General features: G+C 34.0%; 2 protein-coding genes across 3 annotated transcripts; both read left to right on the top strand.

Annotated features, from left to right (window-relative positions):
* Positions 1 to 2,262: 2,262 nt before the first annotated feature.
* LOC132729793 (uncharacterized) lies at positions 2,263 to 17,030 on the top strand. Of its 2 annotated transcripts, none has more exons than XM_060715612.1 (3): positions 2,263 to 2,363; positions 15,985 to 16,186; positions 16,382 to 17,030. In XM_060715612.1, exons 2-3 carry the CDS (start codon positions 16,006 to 16,008, stop codon positions 16,855 to 16,857), a joined length of 657 nt encoding a protein of 218 aa, XP_060571595.1. In that variant the 5' UTR covers positions 2,263 to 2,363; positions 15,985 to 16,005; the 3' UTR covers positions 16,858 to 17,030. The 2 variants fall into 2 exon arrangements, with proteins under 2 accessions (XP_060571595.1, XP_060571596.1); XM_060715613.1 differs by lacking the exon at positions 2,263 to 2,363 and adding an exon at positions 15,402 to 15,478.
* LOC132729792 (uncharacterized) lies at positions 7,368 to 8,502 on the top strand. Its single transcript, XM_060715611.1, has 2 exons — positions 7,368 to 7,587; positions 7,783 to 8,502. The coding sequence occupies exons 1-2, from the start codon at positions 7,407 to 7,409 to the stop codon at positions 8,259 to 8,261; spliced, it is 660 nt and encodes a 219-aa protein (XP_060571594.1). The 5' UTR covers positions 7,368 to 7,406; the 3' UTR covers positions 8,262 to 8,502.
* Positions 17,031 to 17,315: the final 285 nt, after the last annotated feature.

Genomic DNA, 17,315 nt, shown 5'->3' with positions numbered 1-17,315 from the left:
AATCAATTGTGCTATAAGGCTGTAGTCTGGCCATTTTGTTCAGTTGGTCAGGTCAATCACTTGTACTGTAAGGCTGTAGTCTGGCCATTTTGTTCAGTTGGTCAGGTCCAATCACTTGTACTGTAAGGCTGTAGTCTGGCCATTTTGTTCAGTTGGTCAAGTCCAATCAATTGTGCTGTAAGGCTGTAGTCTGGCCATTTTGTTCAGTTGGTCAGTCCAATCACTTGTACTGTAAGGCTGTAGTCTGGCCATTTTGTTCAGTTGGTCAGGTCCAATCACTTGTGCTGTAAGGCTGTAGTCTGGCCATTTTGTTCAGTTGGTCAGGTCCAATCAATTGTACTGTAAGGCTGTAGTCTGGCCATTTTGTTCAGTTGGTCAGGTCCAATCAATTGTGCTACTGTAAGGCTGTAGTCTGGCCATTTTGTTCAGTTGGTCAGGTCCAATCACTTGTACTGTAAGGCTGTAGTCTGGCCATTTTGTTCAGTTGGTCAAGTCCAATCACTTGTACTGTAAGGCTGTAGTCTGGCCATTTTGTTCAGTTGGTCAGGTCCAATCACTTGTGCTGTAAGGCTGTAGTCTGGCCATTTTGTTCAGTTGGTCAGGTCCAATCAATTGTGTACTGTAAGGCTGTAGTCTGGCCATTTTGTTCAGTTGGTCAAGTCCAATCACTTGTGCTGTAAGACGTAGTCTGGTCATTTTGTTCAGTTGGTCAGGTCCAATCACTTGTACTGTAAGACTGTAGTCTGGCCATTTTGTTCAGTTGGTCAGGTCCAATCACTTGTACTGTAAGGCTGTAGTCTGGCTCTTTTGTTCAGTTGGTCAAGTCCAATCAATTGTGCTGTAAGGCTGTAGTCTGGCCATTTTGTTCGATTGGTCAGGTCCAATCACTTGTGCTGTAAGGCTGTAGTCTGGCCATTTTGTTCAGTTGGTCAAGTCCAATCACTTGTACTGTTAGGCTGTAGTCTGGCAAATAAGCTGCCATGTAAGGCTGTACTGACAACAAGTCCGGCCATTTTGTTCAGTTGAAATTATGCCCCCAGCTTACTACTAGTATGATCCAAACAAATACTTAAAATTATGTTGTGGTGTTCCGCATAAATTATCGTCCATTTAAATGAACTAATCGCCCTCTGACCAGGCATAAAGCCTAACCTGAGTATCTAGCATCTTATCGATGTACCACTGACCAGTTAAGGTTCCTATAGATCTATTTAGCACAACGAGGCCAGTCCGTCCGTCCGTTCAATCTGATGCCTCCTCACACCATAATTGACCCATCCCCGTAGCGGTCGAGTTCAGCAAAATTTTCGGCTTGAAACCTTTCCCCAGATCATCTTCAGACTCATTGAAGTCAAGGCAAAACCAAGATTCGTAAGTAAAGAGAACATGTCTCCACGGATGTCTCGTCCTATGCTCTCACGGACCTTGCGGTGACGACGAGTCAATGGAATTCTTACACAAAATCTTCATGATCGCAGATTACCCATGCTCAACTTTCCACGCACCGTATGCTGTCGTCACCCTTTGTCTGCCTCCGCCAGGCCCTCTAACGGGTGCACCATACTGTTGGTTCCTTGTATAATCGTGTGGTATACATCAAGTGCCATACAAACCTCACGGCGCCCCCACTCCACCATCCTTTCATCCCTCAATATCTCTTTTTTTATTATATAGCGTTTACCATGTCAAATGAATTACCATACAATTGTACTGTCGGTGTATAAACACAATAATTATATAATGTGTCTCTTCTCTCCTAAAAAAACAACAACAAGGAGTGAATGCTTTCTTTAATTTGACCACGTGGCGAGACCTACCCAAGAAAAAAAAACATACAAACAAAAAACTTGCAATAGGTTGGGGCGATTTTCAAGACATTTCTAAATCAAACTATGCAAAGTAAATAATTGAAGCCTCCTGTTTATACTTATTTTTATATTTTTCATAATTACAGTGAATCTTAGAAGTTCTTTATAAAGTACCAGTGCCGTTTTCGCGTAGAAGCAGAATTGTACGACCGGGCAACAACTTTTCGGGCCCTTTTCGTCAGTCCTCGGATAGAAAAATAATAGGCGATGTATGCATATATATGACATTATAATTTTTTTTAGCTTAATGAAAAGTTTTATCAGTGAGCTATAATTAATTTCATACTTAGTGTAGCCTAGCTAGCTATGGAAGTGAAAACATAGGAAACTATTGGAAACTGCAATTATAATACTGCGGATTTGAATAAAATTAATATTTGTAGTATACGTAAAATATATGTTTTCTGTTGCGTGTTGCGTTTGTAAGCCACGAACGACGACTCTGTATGGATAATTTCTCTGTTGTGTGCACCTACATGCGGATATCTTATCTTGGTAAATAATCACTTTTTTCTAATTCTAGTTTGTGTTTTCTGCATTTTTCACATATAAAAATAATACTTCAGTCACAAGAATACACACGCGGCGTATAACAATAGACTATAAACTAAAATGTATAAACAATCACACATTTTTTGTATGTAGGTTATAATTATGTATAACATGTATAAATTACCTGAACGAGTTGTACAGGTCTGTGGCAAACAGAAAATAAATGTGACCTATTTTGAAAGATACAAATGAAAATTTTCTAGCGCTTTGTACAATGTATGAATAACTGCTGGATGTTTTGATTAAAAATAAAAGAACTGAAACTGAATCCACTTTCTGGTTTCATATAGACAAACAGAGATTTATTCAATCTTAGCATAATAATCTAAAAATATGGTAGCAAAACAATTTTAGTAAAAACACAGTATATAAACGATTTGAACCCCAACCGGATCTTGTGAGAAGATTTTAGTGTCAGCCATATTCTGCCACTACACTTGTTTACGATATTGGTATTTATATTGATACAGATGGACGTTAGGTTAGTAAATCTATATTTATATCGTAAGAGAGAAACTTAATTAAACGTTTAAGTTATGCAAAACATAAACGTTAGCACGAAGGCTATAAAATAATCGAAACTCACGAACAGCTTTCAGGTGATCAACACTGAACACGAACAAAAATCCGTCTTATTCCAATGATGATTTAGTTAAACATTGAATTGTGATATCGAACTACTAAAGTAATCAATAACAAACGATAATTTAGCCATATGCATAACATATTGCTGTATCTTGAACATAAATTTAAGAGTTTTACCAAGGAGGTCAATTCCGTAAACTGAACGTTACTTGCTGGTGATTGTGAACCCTACTTGTGAGTTTACGAAATTTATCTGTACCCTGACTTGTGAGTATTTTTAAAGATTTATTGGAGTTCATTGCGATTTTGTATCAATTATTGCCAGAAAATATAAATGATTGTAATAGAATTTTAGTATATAAGGTGGTATCTAAGGTATTTACCGAGAATTGGTTTAACTGATAATATTGTTAATCATTTGTTTAATAAAATATATAATGCTATGTATATTTTTCTTTCGGATCACCATGGAAGAATACAACTGCATATACTGTTCAGTAAAGACTACGAAATTCAATGCAATCATTGACCACATAATTATTCGCCATTCAGACTGCGACTTGAAAATAAGAGTAAATAATGATCAGAATAAATTTTCCAACTTAAAAAAAATCAGCGTTACAGCCAATAACGTAAACGAAGAAAAGAAGTTTATAACACCAATTGCTGAAACACTGACGTAGTCTACATTTCAGAAATAGAAAGTCAATGAATTTCTGAGAATAAAAAACGGTGTTTAAAAAGCAGAATGAAATCAACGGTAGGTGTAAAGCTTTCAACATGTTGAAATACGTAATCTGCAAAAAAAATCTTGTAATGATATTTCGAGGTTTATTGATACGTGACGTTATATAACGGTCACGTCAAAACTATATATGACAACAATGCCGTTGAATTAAATATAAAAAATTTATAGTACATATGCAATATTTTAGCTTTATATCTTTCCAAAGAAAAATGAATGGTAAGTGAAGATGAGGTTTGTTGGTTTATTATTCTTATCAAGAAATAATTTACTTTCTGATTCGTATAGACAGCCACTTTCGTAGACAGTGAAAACATGACGAAGCTCCTCCATTCATATGCAGTTTTAGTTACTTACATGTAAAACATGTACCCTTCTCTTGTGACACAATAACTTCATATTCTGCACAATAAAATTTGGAACATACGACAAAAACACAATAAAAATCATCAAAAGTGACTCGCAAGTAATGGTTCAGTGAAAACACAAGTAGGGTACAGATCATTAAAATTGTTTTAGCAAGACGGGTACAGTTATCAGAAATGTCGCCTCTATTATAAACTATGTTTTATCAATATTCAAAGATATTTTCAAAAGTGTCTGTCTGGTAACATGAGGTTAAGACAATAAATCAAAGATTCAGATATGAGTTATAGTGAAGTAAAATAATTTTAGGCATACATTTGCTTGTGTAATCGGCGTGTGTTGACATAAACACAACATGAGGCGAAGAGCACAGCGTTTTATGCGCATATATTTTACGAAGAAGGTTATGGGTGTATATTTAAGCAAAGATGAATTATTTCTTAATATGATTCAAATGTTAACATACCGTAACATATTAAATTCAAGCCGATTTTTAATAGTTTAATGTGTCATTGCGCCTGATTGTACGTTTAGATGCTGAGATCTTCTCACAAGATCCGGTTGGGGTTCAAATCGTTTATATACTGTGAAAAACACAGGTGTTCGATCGTTGATTGGTCACTACCTCCCCCACCCATGATCCACTCTACAACCCTCCTCCCTCCAAAACCATGTTAACTGCAGTATTTTTCCATTTGAAATATGTTTTTATTATTAATTCAATTTCCGTCATTTCACCAAAAAAAAAAAAAAAAAAACAAAAGCAAACGATACATATATATTTAGTAGTGACCAATCAACGCGCCTAACTTCTGTGATAAATCAATCAATAAATAATAAGATCAAATAAAAACATGTAAAACAAAAACTGTGGGGCATTGAAGATCTCGTTTCAGAATTATCTGCCTTCGAATTTGGTTTATTTATCATTTTAGATAAATTCAAGGACATATTACAAAAACTTAAGCCTAAAAAATCTTATTCTTACTTTGGCTATGTTTTTCATTTCATTCTTGGTCACGATACAAAATTTCATGGAGTTCCATAAAACAGTATTGATCCTTTCCAGTTTTCAAAGTAGATTCAAAGAATCAATGTGCATTATACCCAATTTTTAAATTTGCATAATGACTGAAAAGGAAGTCGGCTTCATAAAAACAGACAAATTATGCTAAACTGTTAGTTATCAACCCTTGCAATTACGACGGATAAGCAAAAAATTCAATTCAAGGGCAGATAACTCAGAAGTGTGGTAGTCTATTCCACCTCCTCACTTTCTGCTTAATTAAGTTAAAATGTTTCTGTTACCATGCAAAAAGTTCAAATGAATCATATGCAATGTTTTCATTCTGTTTATGTTATGTCTATATGAAAAGTGTAGCGGACTTCCTAAGTTCGACATTTTGCTTACAGTATATACTGATATATAAAAAATGTTTGTATTTTTTGTCTTTAAAAAGACTAAGAAAATTACTAGTTTATGATGTTTTAGTATCATTTTACATTTTGAAATGCATTCATTTTGCATATACCCGGTTTGTTGTTGTTGTTGTTGATTTTCATTTCTGTATCAATGAATACTTTGTAATACGGGTATATCAAAAGACACTGACTGGGCAAAACATTTTTGTTGCCTAACCTGTAGCTTAAATTGCGCCATATGTACAATGGAAAAACACCATTTTAGACAAAAATCCTAAAATAAAACTTCCAAAATTATAAAAAAAATCTCACCACCTCCAGGAGTATTGAACATTTAAGTAAAACGAGAATAAAAAGTAAGGTCAGGTAAAACCGATACGTGTTCATGATTGTGTTATACTCGTATTGTGAAAAGTAAAGATGTCAGAGGGTTTGTTATTTAAGCAAGAGGTCAAAAAGTATGTAAAACTACACATTTTATTTTCTATCCACTCATTTGATTTTTTTCACCTCATTATGTTCACCAATTGGCCTTTTGTGAACATTTTATACCGTGCTTTATTAAATACAAGACTTAGTACATGTATTTTCTAGATTCAATTCTTGTATCACACGCAACTACGACCCCGACAGTAAGAAAAAAAATCAGTGTCACGCGCGAGTATGATCTGGAATGACGTTGCTGACGTTATACCAATTACGTTATAATATTAAATGAGTGTAGGTACTAATACTGAATATATTGAACTAGTTGAATAAAATTATATTATGCGAGCAATAAACCTACACGAATATAATATTCTATTTATCTTTAGGCTGCTAGGCTGCCAACTTCAGGCTGTTTGGCTGTCAACTTCAGGCTGCTAGGCTGCCAACTTCACGAACATCTATCTATTTATCACAAAACCAAAATGAAGACTGTTTTAAGTGCAAAAGAATAATTTTTCAGTGTAACTCAAACAATGAGCGCGTCTTTACACTATGATGGTATAACTTAAATGACATCACGTCAAAATATATGCACGGCCGTGCACTACTATTTTTATGTAGTTACAAAATCGGTACGAGTATTTGATAAATAAGTTTTTATACATTTATTTAGGAGTATCTTAATTTGCTTTTCATGGATGTTAGTGCACTCTAGTCAAATACAAGTTCAAGATAAACATACTTCTCTTCAAATAACCCTATTAGTATCATGTCACTACGTATTATAACGTCACCACGTGAGTTTGCATAAATAAGTGTAACCACTAATAGAAAAAGAAGAATAAGAAGTATACCAGTTGTAGCGGCGTAATTTTATCAGACAACTTAGTTAAATGTGTAATTTCTTTGTACATAAGAATAGTACATAGGTGAAATTTTCATTGGTTAATATTAAAGTTTTGTATGTGTTTAGATAGGTTTTTATTTATTTGTTTTCTTTTCGTCTTCTAATTTTGTTATTGCACTATAATAATTAATTTACTTTCTTCCTCACTCAGTGCAAGAATGTTAAAATCTGTTTCTTGAGTATATATAATAATACAAAATAAATTAATAAATAAAGAAAAATAAATAGATAAATAAATGAATAAAAAAATATAAAAAATAGTTATTATTATGATAAAGAATGATTACAGGATTACGGATGCTGAAAGGTTATTGCGGAATCTAAAATAAAAGAAATTGATTTTTTCTCTTTTTTTTTTGTTTTATTTTGTTCTATTATCTTGCACCCGCGAGATAACGTAAGGTATTATGTGTTTCCTCTGTGTCATATTTAACAATAAAACAACAATGGCAACAACAAAAACAACAATAATAACATTAACAACAACAAGCTTAACAACACATTTATAACTTACAGATCTAATAAAAAAAAAATGGACGTGTACGGGGAATATGGCGAATACGGGAATTTCGACGAGGCCTTTGATCCTAAATATGGCGACCCACATCCTGTCCCAATCGTCATGGCAACAGAACGGACGCTGGATGGATACGGAAATATTGTTTCGGACTTTGACGCTGAGGAAATAGATATAACACCATGGCCGGTTAAAGGTACTCTTCAATTCTTCTAGTGAAGCACCCAATATGTAAGCTGAACATAATCATTTTTGAAAACATTCCATATATTTTCAATTTGTTGCATTATCGTAATGTCTTTATTTCTTTATCAAATATGTTCATATCTTTTCAATAATTTATAGATATTGTCCGTTTTGAAAACTTTACTGATGCTAACATAACTTTCAGGATGGCGGAAACTCTGGCCTAAAACTGGATCACTCGGTGGCATACGTAGCGGTGACTTCAAGTATAAGTGGGTCGGAGACGTTTGTACAGCAGTTAACGAGGCTGTGGTCGACGGAGATTACGTCACTGGCAAACTACCACGCAATGTTTCGCCTAATAACCGCACTCATGTCCTTGTGAAGGACGCAAATTATCACCCGGACGGAAGCCAGGTCTTCTATCCTAAGAATAACGACCCGTTTGTTATGCTTCTAGCGAAACCTGGAGACGATATTGATTTGAATAGTTTTGTTGCTTTCTACTGTGACGGAAGTTTTGGAGTCCACGTGCATACAGGTGTGTGGCATCAACCTGTTTATCCAATCAACGACGAGGCGGAGTTTTATGGTAAACAAGGGGCGGTACACGCATGCATAGGTGTCGATACAGTCATGGAATTTCAGAAGTTCCTATTGGTGCCACTTACAAAGCCTCAGTGAACGTTAAAATCAAAATGAGCCTCTAACAAATGAAATAATTCATTCCGGCGTATTGTGCTTTCTAACGACTAAAAAAATTTATCTTCAGGAATTTATTTATAAAGTGTTTATAGTTACTTCAGAGTAACTCAATTGGTTAAATTGTCTTTAAATAGATGTAAAAAACGATTACGCAAAAATGATTTTTCACGTTGTTTGATAAATATTTTAGAATAAAACAAAAATAAAATATCTACAAGTTTCCGTATGGTAACCTTTTCCTCAAACGTCGAGTGTTACTTCCCCTTATACAAATGAACACCATTTATATACAGAGCGCCATTTGCAATGGAAGCTACAATCGTTACACCTCGGCTATTTTCATAATAACTTCTTTTCTGAAAGCCGAGAAGATGCGATTTTGAAAGCTATATCGTGTATAACGTGATGTTTGTTTGTTGTTATAACCAGTTGCATATTATATGCCTTGGTTTAATAAAAACTGAAACTGAAGGTCAATAATTATTTGAAATAAGTACAAAATGTATTTACAAAGTCGCTGATCTGACAGTGCTTCCAAACTAATTATATGTGTATAGTTGAAAAAAGAGACTACATTCCTGGGAGGAAATTTTAGGGAGAAGTGACTTCCTCGCGAAAATTAGGGAGAAGGGAAACAACCCAATGTGTATGCATATATGGGCTGGCTATATACATCCTTTAACTATAATATAAACACAATCTATTTATCAGTCATTGTAAGCTTTCTCTAAATATTTGTTTATATATTTTCATGTAGATTTATTGATAATAAGTGAGAGAAAATATGATGAATAAATCAATTTTATATTTTTACCTTCCTCACTTTTAAAAGAAGATAAAGGTACATTGGATATTGATTATTAAAATCTCTATTCTGTTCTGATTTAAAGACCTTGCCAGTCAGTCAGTCAGTTTGAGTTTATTTATACTCGGCGCCGGTTAAACCATCTGTCCGAGAATATAGCATCCATGCCGGTCCACTAGGGTAGTCACATCGGGGACGTCTTTTTCATGCTGAGTCTTTCCTGAAGCCTATTCTTCGTTCGTTGGTGGTAGAGGAGTACGATAATACTGGCCAGGCATCAAGCTCCATACTGGTCGATAACAAAAACGGCTCTCGTTAGCGCCAACCCTCCAGAGTTAGTCACGACAGGTCAACCAATCACCTCTGGTACTTAAGATGACTTGACCTTGACCTGCCGTGTGCCTTCTCCGCGACGTGCACGCCTCTGGAGGGATTTGGAGAAGCAAAGACCTTGGATGTTGTAATGTCACATTTATGTGCATATAATTATGCTTATAAAACAATTTTCAGACATCGAAGAATATGTAAAATATGTACTGCTAACATTTGTGCACATTATATTTGATCACTAAAATTATATACATTCATTTCTTATTGAAAATTTTGACTGAGAAATTATAGAAAATAAATTTCTAATTACCTCCCTTTATTTTCATGAAATATTAAATTCGGTAATATCTTTATAAATAATGCTTTTTGAAATTTACAATATTGATAAATCTTAATGTGAGCGTCATATTTATGACATTAAAACAAATATATATATATATTGAAACAATAAGAACACTTCTTTCCTGACAAATTTTGTTGTTATATACATGAACACATGATATACGACCGATATGTAGCCTGCAGACCATGATTCGTAGTTTTTCAGGGATGTCGTGCCCACGTGCGTAAGCTGTGTCAAATTTGGCATTTCTACAAAGATAACAATGCCAAACACTCTCACTGTCATACCATACCAATCGTATGATTTTTGCAAAATTGGCTTTCTTAAATTTTCGCGTAGGTAACTTTCTTTTACTGCTGGGTTTGGGCATTTCGCCCTGTAGCCATGACGTGAGCGACATAACAATTTTTCGGACTGAGATCATTTGCACGTGTTTAGATGATTGGGAAAAAACAATGTATAATTATCGCTAAATCCCATATTAAACTCGCAAAAATGTCACACAATTATACCCGTTTCGGGCCGATGCTCTCATTATTTACTGTTTAGAGTAGGCGGTACAGGTAGAAGGGTAGTATAAAGCGACGCTCTGATTGGATAATGATAATTAGCAGTCGTCATATGGGCGGATACAATCTCTGCTCTTTACATCGCCAAGTAATTGACCAGACGCCAAACGCGTTATCGCTCCGCCCACTAAGTCACGCGGTATAGAAAAACAAAACCTTGCATTGTATACGCACCGGTCTCAAATAGCGACATTGTATACGCACCGGTCTCAAATATCGTCAGTAAGACCGGTGTACACAATGTTAGAAAGATCACATGTTTAAATGTAAACATCTGATTGGTTAATAGCATAATTTATGCGTCTAGCTAAATTCTGATTAACATCGTTAAGTTCCGGACGTCACGAATAGGGTCCAATGACATAAAATCTTTTATGTGGGCATAAAATATTATAAACGTATCCCATTTGTCTTTGTTATCACAGTCAAAACATTATATTACAACTGCCATGTATGCCTTTACAAAGTGTATCTTCTAAATTTGGGAGACCTTTAATTTTTTTAAGTTCTACTAAATTCGCCTTTGTCTATTTTGGATATCTTCCAACGGCCGATTTTGAATAACATTCCATGTTTTTGAATAATGAACTGCCATGGATTTACCAACCCCCCCCCCCCCCCCCCCCCAAAAAAAAAAAAAAAAAAAAAAAAAACACCCAACTGTTTGAATGACTGAAAGACAAAACTTTGGCATTTAATTGGCTGAGATTTTCGAAACTAACGTGTGTTACGTTTATTCATTGTTATCATTTTTTTTCTTTAATTCTTTAAACAACGCGCACTTAATGTTTTTCATCATAAGCACAACGATAAGTTTGCAGTGTGTTCTGCGTGAAATGTTAAGGCAGTAAGTCTGGGTGCGACTAAATTATTATATTACATGTGTGTTAATATTTTCAAAATATTTCAAATGATTTCAAAAATCATAGTTGACTTGGGTATAGGTACAAATATGAAATATTTAGTGACAAGCAATAGGAATAACATAAAAGATAAAAAAATACTTTATCACAATGAGCGGATATGCCAGTTATGAAAATCTGGCCATAGCTTTCGCAGAAGCGGTGGGTCTACCGGTGCGGCGATGGAGAATTCGTCGCAGAAGCGGTGGAAAAACATGGCTGTCGGATAGTTTTTTGCTGGTGTCGGTAAGTTTATGACTTATTTTTACGTTATGTTTTTATGTTTAACTGATAACACCTAGTGAGACTGGAGCCCACATATCAACTCTTCCAACTAATTACAAGCATGGGATGCAAATCCTGACCAGTTATGCAAACACTTCTGTACAGTTTGACGAGGGGACGCCACTTTTGCCTAATTTTGGTAATAACACGTACAAATGTATTCAAAACGACACATTAATACATTGGCATCGCATCGTATGTATGATACTTTCACAAAACATATATAATTGAAATTTTGTCAATTGTCCCTGACTATTTGTAAAATAATTGATCGAAAATGATTACAACGCAGACGGCGGTGGATTTGATTGCAACGCAGTGCGGTGGGCCGACACCATTAATGTCTAATTTGAGGGTTTATGTTGACACAACGCACTTTTAATGAAGTACAACTTTTTAGTTTTCTTTGACTTCAGAGAAACGTGTTTATTTGGTGTTTAAAACAGTATTATTAAATACAAATAGATGTCCGAGTGTATATATAAATATATATACAGTGTAACTTCTTAATTCCGGAATTTCTAAAATCCGTAAAATCCGGAAACTTCTGAAATCCGAACATTTTTCAGGGTCCCGAAATTTCTCCTTCTGTTTTCTATGTAATCAAAACCTCTGCATTACGGAACTTCTGAATTCCGAACGATTTTCTGGTAAAATTTTGGTTATATAAACTAAAATTTACTTCCAAAATCCGGAAATTAAAAAAGGTGTGAAGGAATATTATACTTGTCATTGAAAAACCTTCAAAATGTCAGTATCTTCCAATTAACAGCACCCATTTATCTTGACATCTATTAGAATTACAACCTGTCAAGCATACCAAACACTTGTTTAAATTGTGAAAATTAAGAAATTGAGAAAAATAATGTGATGAAATGAAAAAATACAGGTAAATAGCAGGTACTACATACTAAAGGATGAATTGTTACAATCAACATTATGCTATTGTATCAGCAAATTCAGTTATAGGTGATAATGAAATTTAAAATGGTAAAAGTCCTATTAATTTGCTATTTTATTAATTTAATCAGCTTCATATATTTGTCCTTTTTTACTAGACATAGAAATATTGTGAAAAAGTGAAGAATTCGCGCATCTGAAAGTTTTCTTAGTACATCATTATCACAGCAAATTTCCAGAAACTGTTTTTCTTCCGTTTTTGTGTCATTTTTGTCATCAGGAATATCGAATAAAACGTCCATTTCTGTTTCCTTTTGATTGTTAATCCGTTCTTTATATTTAGAAGGTGTTTTAATCAGCTGTATTTTTGCTTTCTTGGCGCTAGAAGTTGGAGTAAGAATTCTTTTATATTTTTGCGGCGTTGTCAATGTTCTGATGGATGCTATTTTGTAGGGTGACTTTACTTTATTTTTTTTGTTGACCGTTTCATGAATTTCTGACTTTCTTTTTTGTGAAGCATAATTGTTTCTTCTTTTATGTTTTAGAGATGAAACATAAAACCTCAATTTCTTCCGTGACATTATGATGTGCAGGTACAATTTCTGAAGAAAAAAAAGAAACGATTGATAAGAATTTGCTGATTAAAACATCAAAAGTTTATCAGTCTTCCGAGGGGCTAAACCCTTCTTTATCATGGACTCTGCTCTTTATTTTATAAATCATACACATGTATTCACCCTCTTATATCTTACGCTATGTCACGTAGAAAATAAGATAAAAGTGTTTAAACTCCTCGTAACGTTGGAGGTTTATAATTATTATAATTATTTATTAATTGTTTCCACAGTGATTTAAAAAAAACATATCAAAAAGGTACATTTAAGTTTCGAAATATAAAGGTCATTGTTAGTATCTATTTTAATTAGTATAAATATCTTGATTTATACTTTAATCTCAGACACTTTGGAGCTGCAAAAGCCTTAAAGCTGGAAACCATCAGATGAGCCAAAATATTTCAAGAACATCAATAGTTAGAAAATATACCACGATTTTAAAATAGTTAGAAACATTCAAGATCCAAGTTATATTTTACACGTTATATGCGGTTAAAGTCTAATTTTGCAGTGTTTTATCACCATATTTCTACTGCGTTACTCACGCAGTAAGAACTGTTTTTGCATATGTTGACCACTTTTTTGGTATTGTTTGTAGATTGTAAGTGCCGTTTGCAATATGTTAATTAATTTATTTGTTCACACCACAATATTTTACTTTTAAATACATTTCCAAACTTTTCATGAAAATAAACATGAATATTGAGGTGTGCTGCTTTAAAATCCAAATAAATGTATATTTATTAATTCCAGCACATAAACTTATCATATATTTCATTAAAACTTACATATATGCTGTTTTGAAGAAAAAGTAAATATTTATACGTCAAAAATATATAAAAGATAAAAAAAAATGTTAGAAAAAAATCGCACATCCTTCAAATCACCAATTTATTCTATTTCCAATATTTTCACATTATCCTTTTGTCCACAGACGACACGAGTCATCTATTAAACATATATTACTGGTACTTATTATATATTTTCATCATATTTTTCTTTTTCAACAATATCAAACTTCATCTTCAATATACAAACACACTATGTGAAAAAATTAAAACTATCGCCGTTTTATTTATTTACAAAATATTTCAACAAATTCAAGCGTGGCACACAGCTCTGTCGTATTTAAATGCGGTGCGCTATGAATGTGAGAACCCGCATTATCTCAGTTCAAAGCGCATTTATATACAGCATATCTGAGAGTCATTTTGTTTTCAAAAAAGCGTATATTTACTTTCATTGAAATATATAACATCTATATGTGTAAGGATTAACAAATATATATTTCATTTGTATTTTAAGGCGTTTGGAGCTCAACTCCTAAGTGTCTGTGACTTTAACGTTAAAAAAAAAGACATAAATGAAATCGGGCCCACCGCACTGCGTTGCAATCGAATCCACCGCCGTCTGCGTTGTAATCAATTTTTGTCAATTCTTTTATGAAAATGGGAATATCAATTTCCAAAAGTTCCAAAATATGGTTGTTTTTGTGTAATTATCATACATACGATGCGATGCCAGTGTATCTAGGGGTAGTTTTGAGTACATTTGTAGTGTTATAAACAAAATAAGACAAAAGTGGCGTCCCCTCGTCAAACTGTACAGAAGTGTTTGCATAACTGGTCATGATTTGCATCCCATGCTTGTAATAAGTTGGAAGAGTACATATGTGGGCTCCAGTCTCACTAGGTGTTATCAGTTAAACATAAAAACATAACGTAAAAATAAGTCATAAACTTACCGACACCAGCAAAAAACTATCCGACAGCCATGTTTTTCCACCAGTTCTGCGACGAATTCTCCATCACCGCACCGGTAGACCCACCGCTTCTGCGAAAGCTATGGCCAGTGTGAAGATGCCCTTTAAAGGCTACAGAACAGATTTCGGAACATTCTGGAACATATATGAGGGGATCAAATAAATTACAATGGGATCATCTATATGTACATAAACTCTTTTTTTATTATGGAACAGATATAAGGGGATCACGTAAGAATACAAGGGGAATATCTAGATGTACTTATACTATAGTATCCATTGAAAAGAAATAAGGGGATCACGTAAGATGACAAGGGGATCATGTAGATGTACATTTAATATAGTTTTAATTGCACAGAAAGAAATAAGGGGATCACGTACGATGACCAGGGGATCATCTAGATGTACATACTCTTTTTCGTTATGGAACAGATATGAGGGCATCGCGTAAAATGACAAGGGAATCACCTAGATGTTCATATACTATAGTTTTCATTGAACAGAAATAAGGAGACCACGTAAGATAACCAGGTGATCATCTAGATGTACATATAATATTTCTTATTATGGAACAAATACATTGTTTAAGGGGATCACATAAAAAGAAAGAATAAGAAGTATACCAGTTGTAGCGGCGTAATTTTATCAGACAACTTAGTTAAATGTGTAATTTCTTTGTACATAAGGTTAGTACGTAGGTGAAATTTTCATTGGTTAATATTAAAGTTTTGTATGTGTTTAGATAGGTTTTTATTTATTTGTTTTCTTTTCGTCTTCTAATTTTGTTATTGCACTATAATAATTAATTTACTTTCTTCCTCACTCAGTGCAAGAATGTTAAAATCTGTTTCTTGCGTATATATAATAATACAAAATAAATTAATAAATAAAGAAAAATAAAAAGATAAATAAATGAATAAAAAAATATAAAAAAATAGTTATTATTATGATAAAGAATGATTACAGGATTACGGATGCTGAAAGGTTATTGCGGAATCTAAAATAAAAGAAATTGATTTTTTCTCTTTTTTTTTGTTTTATTTTGTTCTATTATCTTGCACCCGCGAGATAACGTAAGGTATTATGTGTTTCCTCTGTGTCATATTTAACAATAAAACAACAATGGCAACAACAAAAACAACAATAATAACATTAACAACAACTAGCTAAACAACACATTTATATCTTACAGATCTAATAAAAAAAAGTAAAAATGGACGTGTACGGGGAATATGGCGAATACGGGAATTTCGACGAGGCCTTTGATCCTAAATATGGCGACCCACATCCTGTCCCAATCGTCATGGCAACAGAACGGACGCTGGTTGGATACGGAAATATTGTTTCGGACTTTGACGCTGAGGAAATAGATATAACACCATGGCCGGTTAAAGGTACTCTTCAATTCTTCTAGTGAAGCACCCAATATGTAAGCTGAACATAATCATTTTTGAAAACATTCCATATATTTTCAATTTGTTGCATTATCGTAATGTCTTTATTTCTTTATCAAATATGTTCATATCTTTTCAATAATTTATAGAAATTGTCCGTTTTGAAAACTTTACTGATGCTAACATAACTTTCAGGATGGCGGAAACTCTGGCCTAAGACTGGATCACTCGGTGGCATACGTAGCGGTGACTTCAAGTATAAGTGGTTCGGAGACGTTTGTACAGCAGTTAACGAGGCTGTGGTCGACGGAGATTACGTCACTGGCAAACTACCACGCAATGTTTCGCCTAATAACCGCACTCATGTCCTTGTGAAGGACGCAAATTATCACCCGGACGGAAGTCAGGTCTTCTATCCGAAGAATAACGACCCGTTTGTTATGCTTCTAGCGAAACCTGGAGACGATATTGATTTGAATAGTTTTGTTGCTTTCTACTGTGACGGAAGTTTTGGAGTCCACGTGCATACAGGTGTGTGGCATCAACCTGTTTATCCAATCAACGACGAGGCGGAGTTTTATGGTAAACAAGGGGCGGTACACGCATGCATAGGTGTCGATACAGTCATGGAATTTCAGAAGTTCCTATTGGTGCCACTTACAAAGCCTTAGTGAACGTTTAAGTCAAAATGAGCCTCTAACAAATGAAATAATTCATTGCAGCGTATTGTGCTTTCTGACGACAAAAAAAATCTATCTACAGGAATTTATTTATAAAGTGTTTATAGTTACTTCAGATAACTCTATTGGTTAAATTGTCTTTAAATAGATGTAAAAAACGATTACGCAAAAATGAATTTTCATGTTGTTTGGTCAATATTTTAGAATAAAACGAAAAAAAATATCTACAAGTTTCCGTATGGTAACCTTTTCCTCAAACGTCGATTGTTACTTCCCCTTATACAAATAAACACCATTTATATACAGAGCGCCATTTGCAATGGAAGCTACAATCGTTACACCTCTGCATCAAAATAATTTCTTTTCCGAAAGCCGAGAAGATGCGATTTTGAAAGCTATATCGTGTATAACGTGAAGGTCATAATTATTTAAAATAAGTCTCTACATAG

Source organism: Ruditapes philippinarum, unplaced genomic scaffold, assembly GCF_026571515.1.
Source record: "Ruditapes philippinarum isolate M1 unplaced genomic scaffold, ASM2657151v2 ctg26_1_1_1_1, whole genome shotgun sequence".
Lineage (NCBI taxonomy): Eukaryota > Metazoa > Mollusca > Bivalvia > Venerida > Veneridae > Ruditapes > Ruditapes philippinarum.
Note: the sequence above shows the minus strand (reverse complement) of the source record. Positions and strands in the feature narration are given on the sequence as shown.

What these genes read in the sequence shown, in the direction of transcription:
- LOC132729793 (XM_060715612.1), top strand. Translation starts at nt 16,006, where the DNA reads ATGGACGTGTACGGGGAATATGGCGAATACGGGAATTTCGACGAGGCC. An exon ending in AACACCATGGCCGGTTAAAG is followed by an intron (nt 16,187 to 16,381) that starts GTACTCTTCAAT and finishes CATAACTTTCAG; the next exon opens with GATGGCGGAAACTCTGGCCT.
- LOC132729792 (XM_060715611.1), top strand. Translation starts at nt 7,407, where the DNA reads ATGGACGTGTACGGGGAATATGGCGAATACGGGAATTTCGACGAGGCC. An exon ending in AACACCATGGCCGGTTAAAG is followed by an intron (nt 7,588 to 7,782) that starts GTACTCTTCAAT and finishes CATAACTTTCAG; the next exon opens with GATGGCGGAAACTCTGGCCT.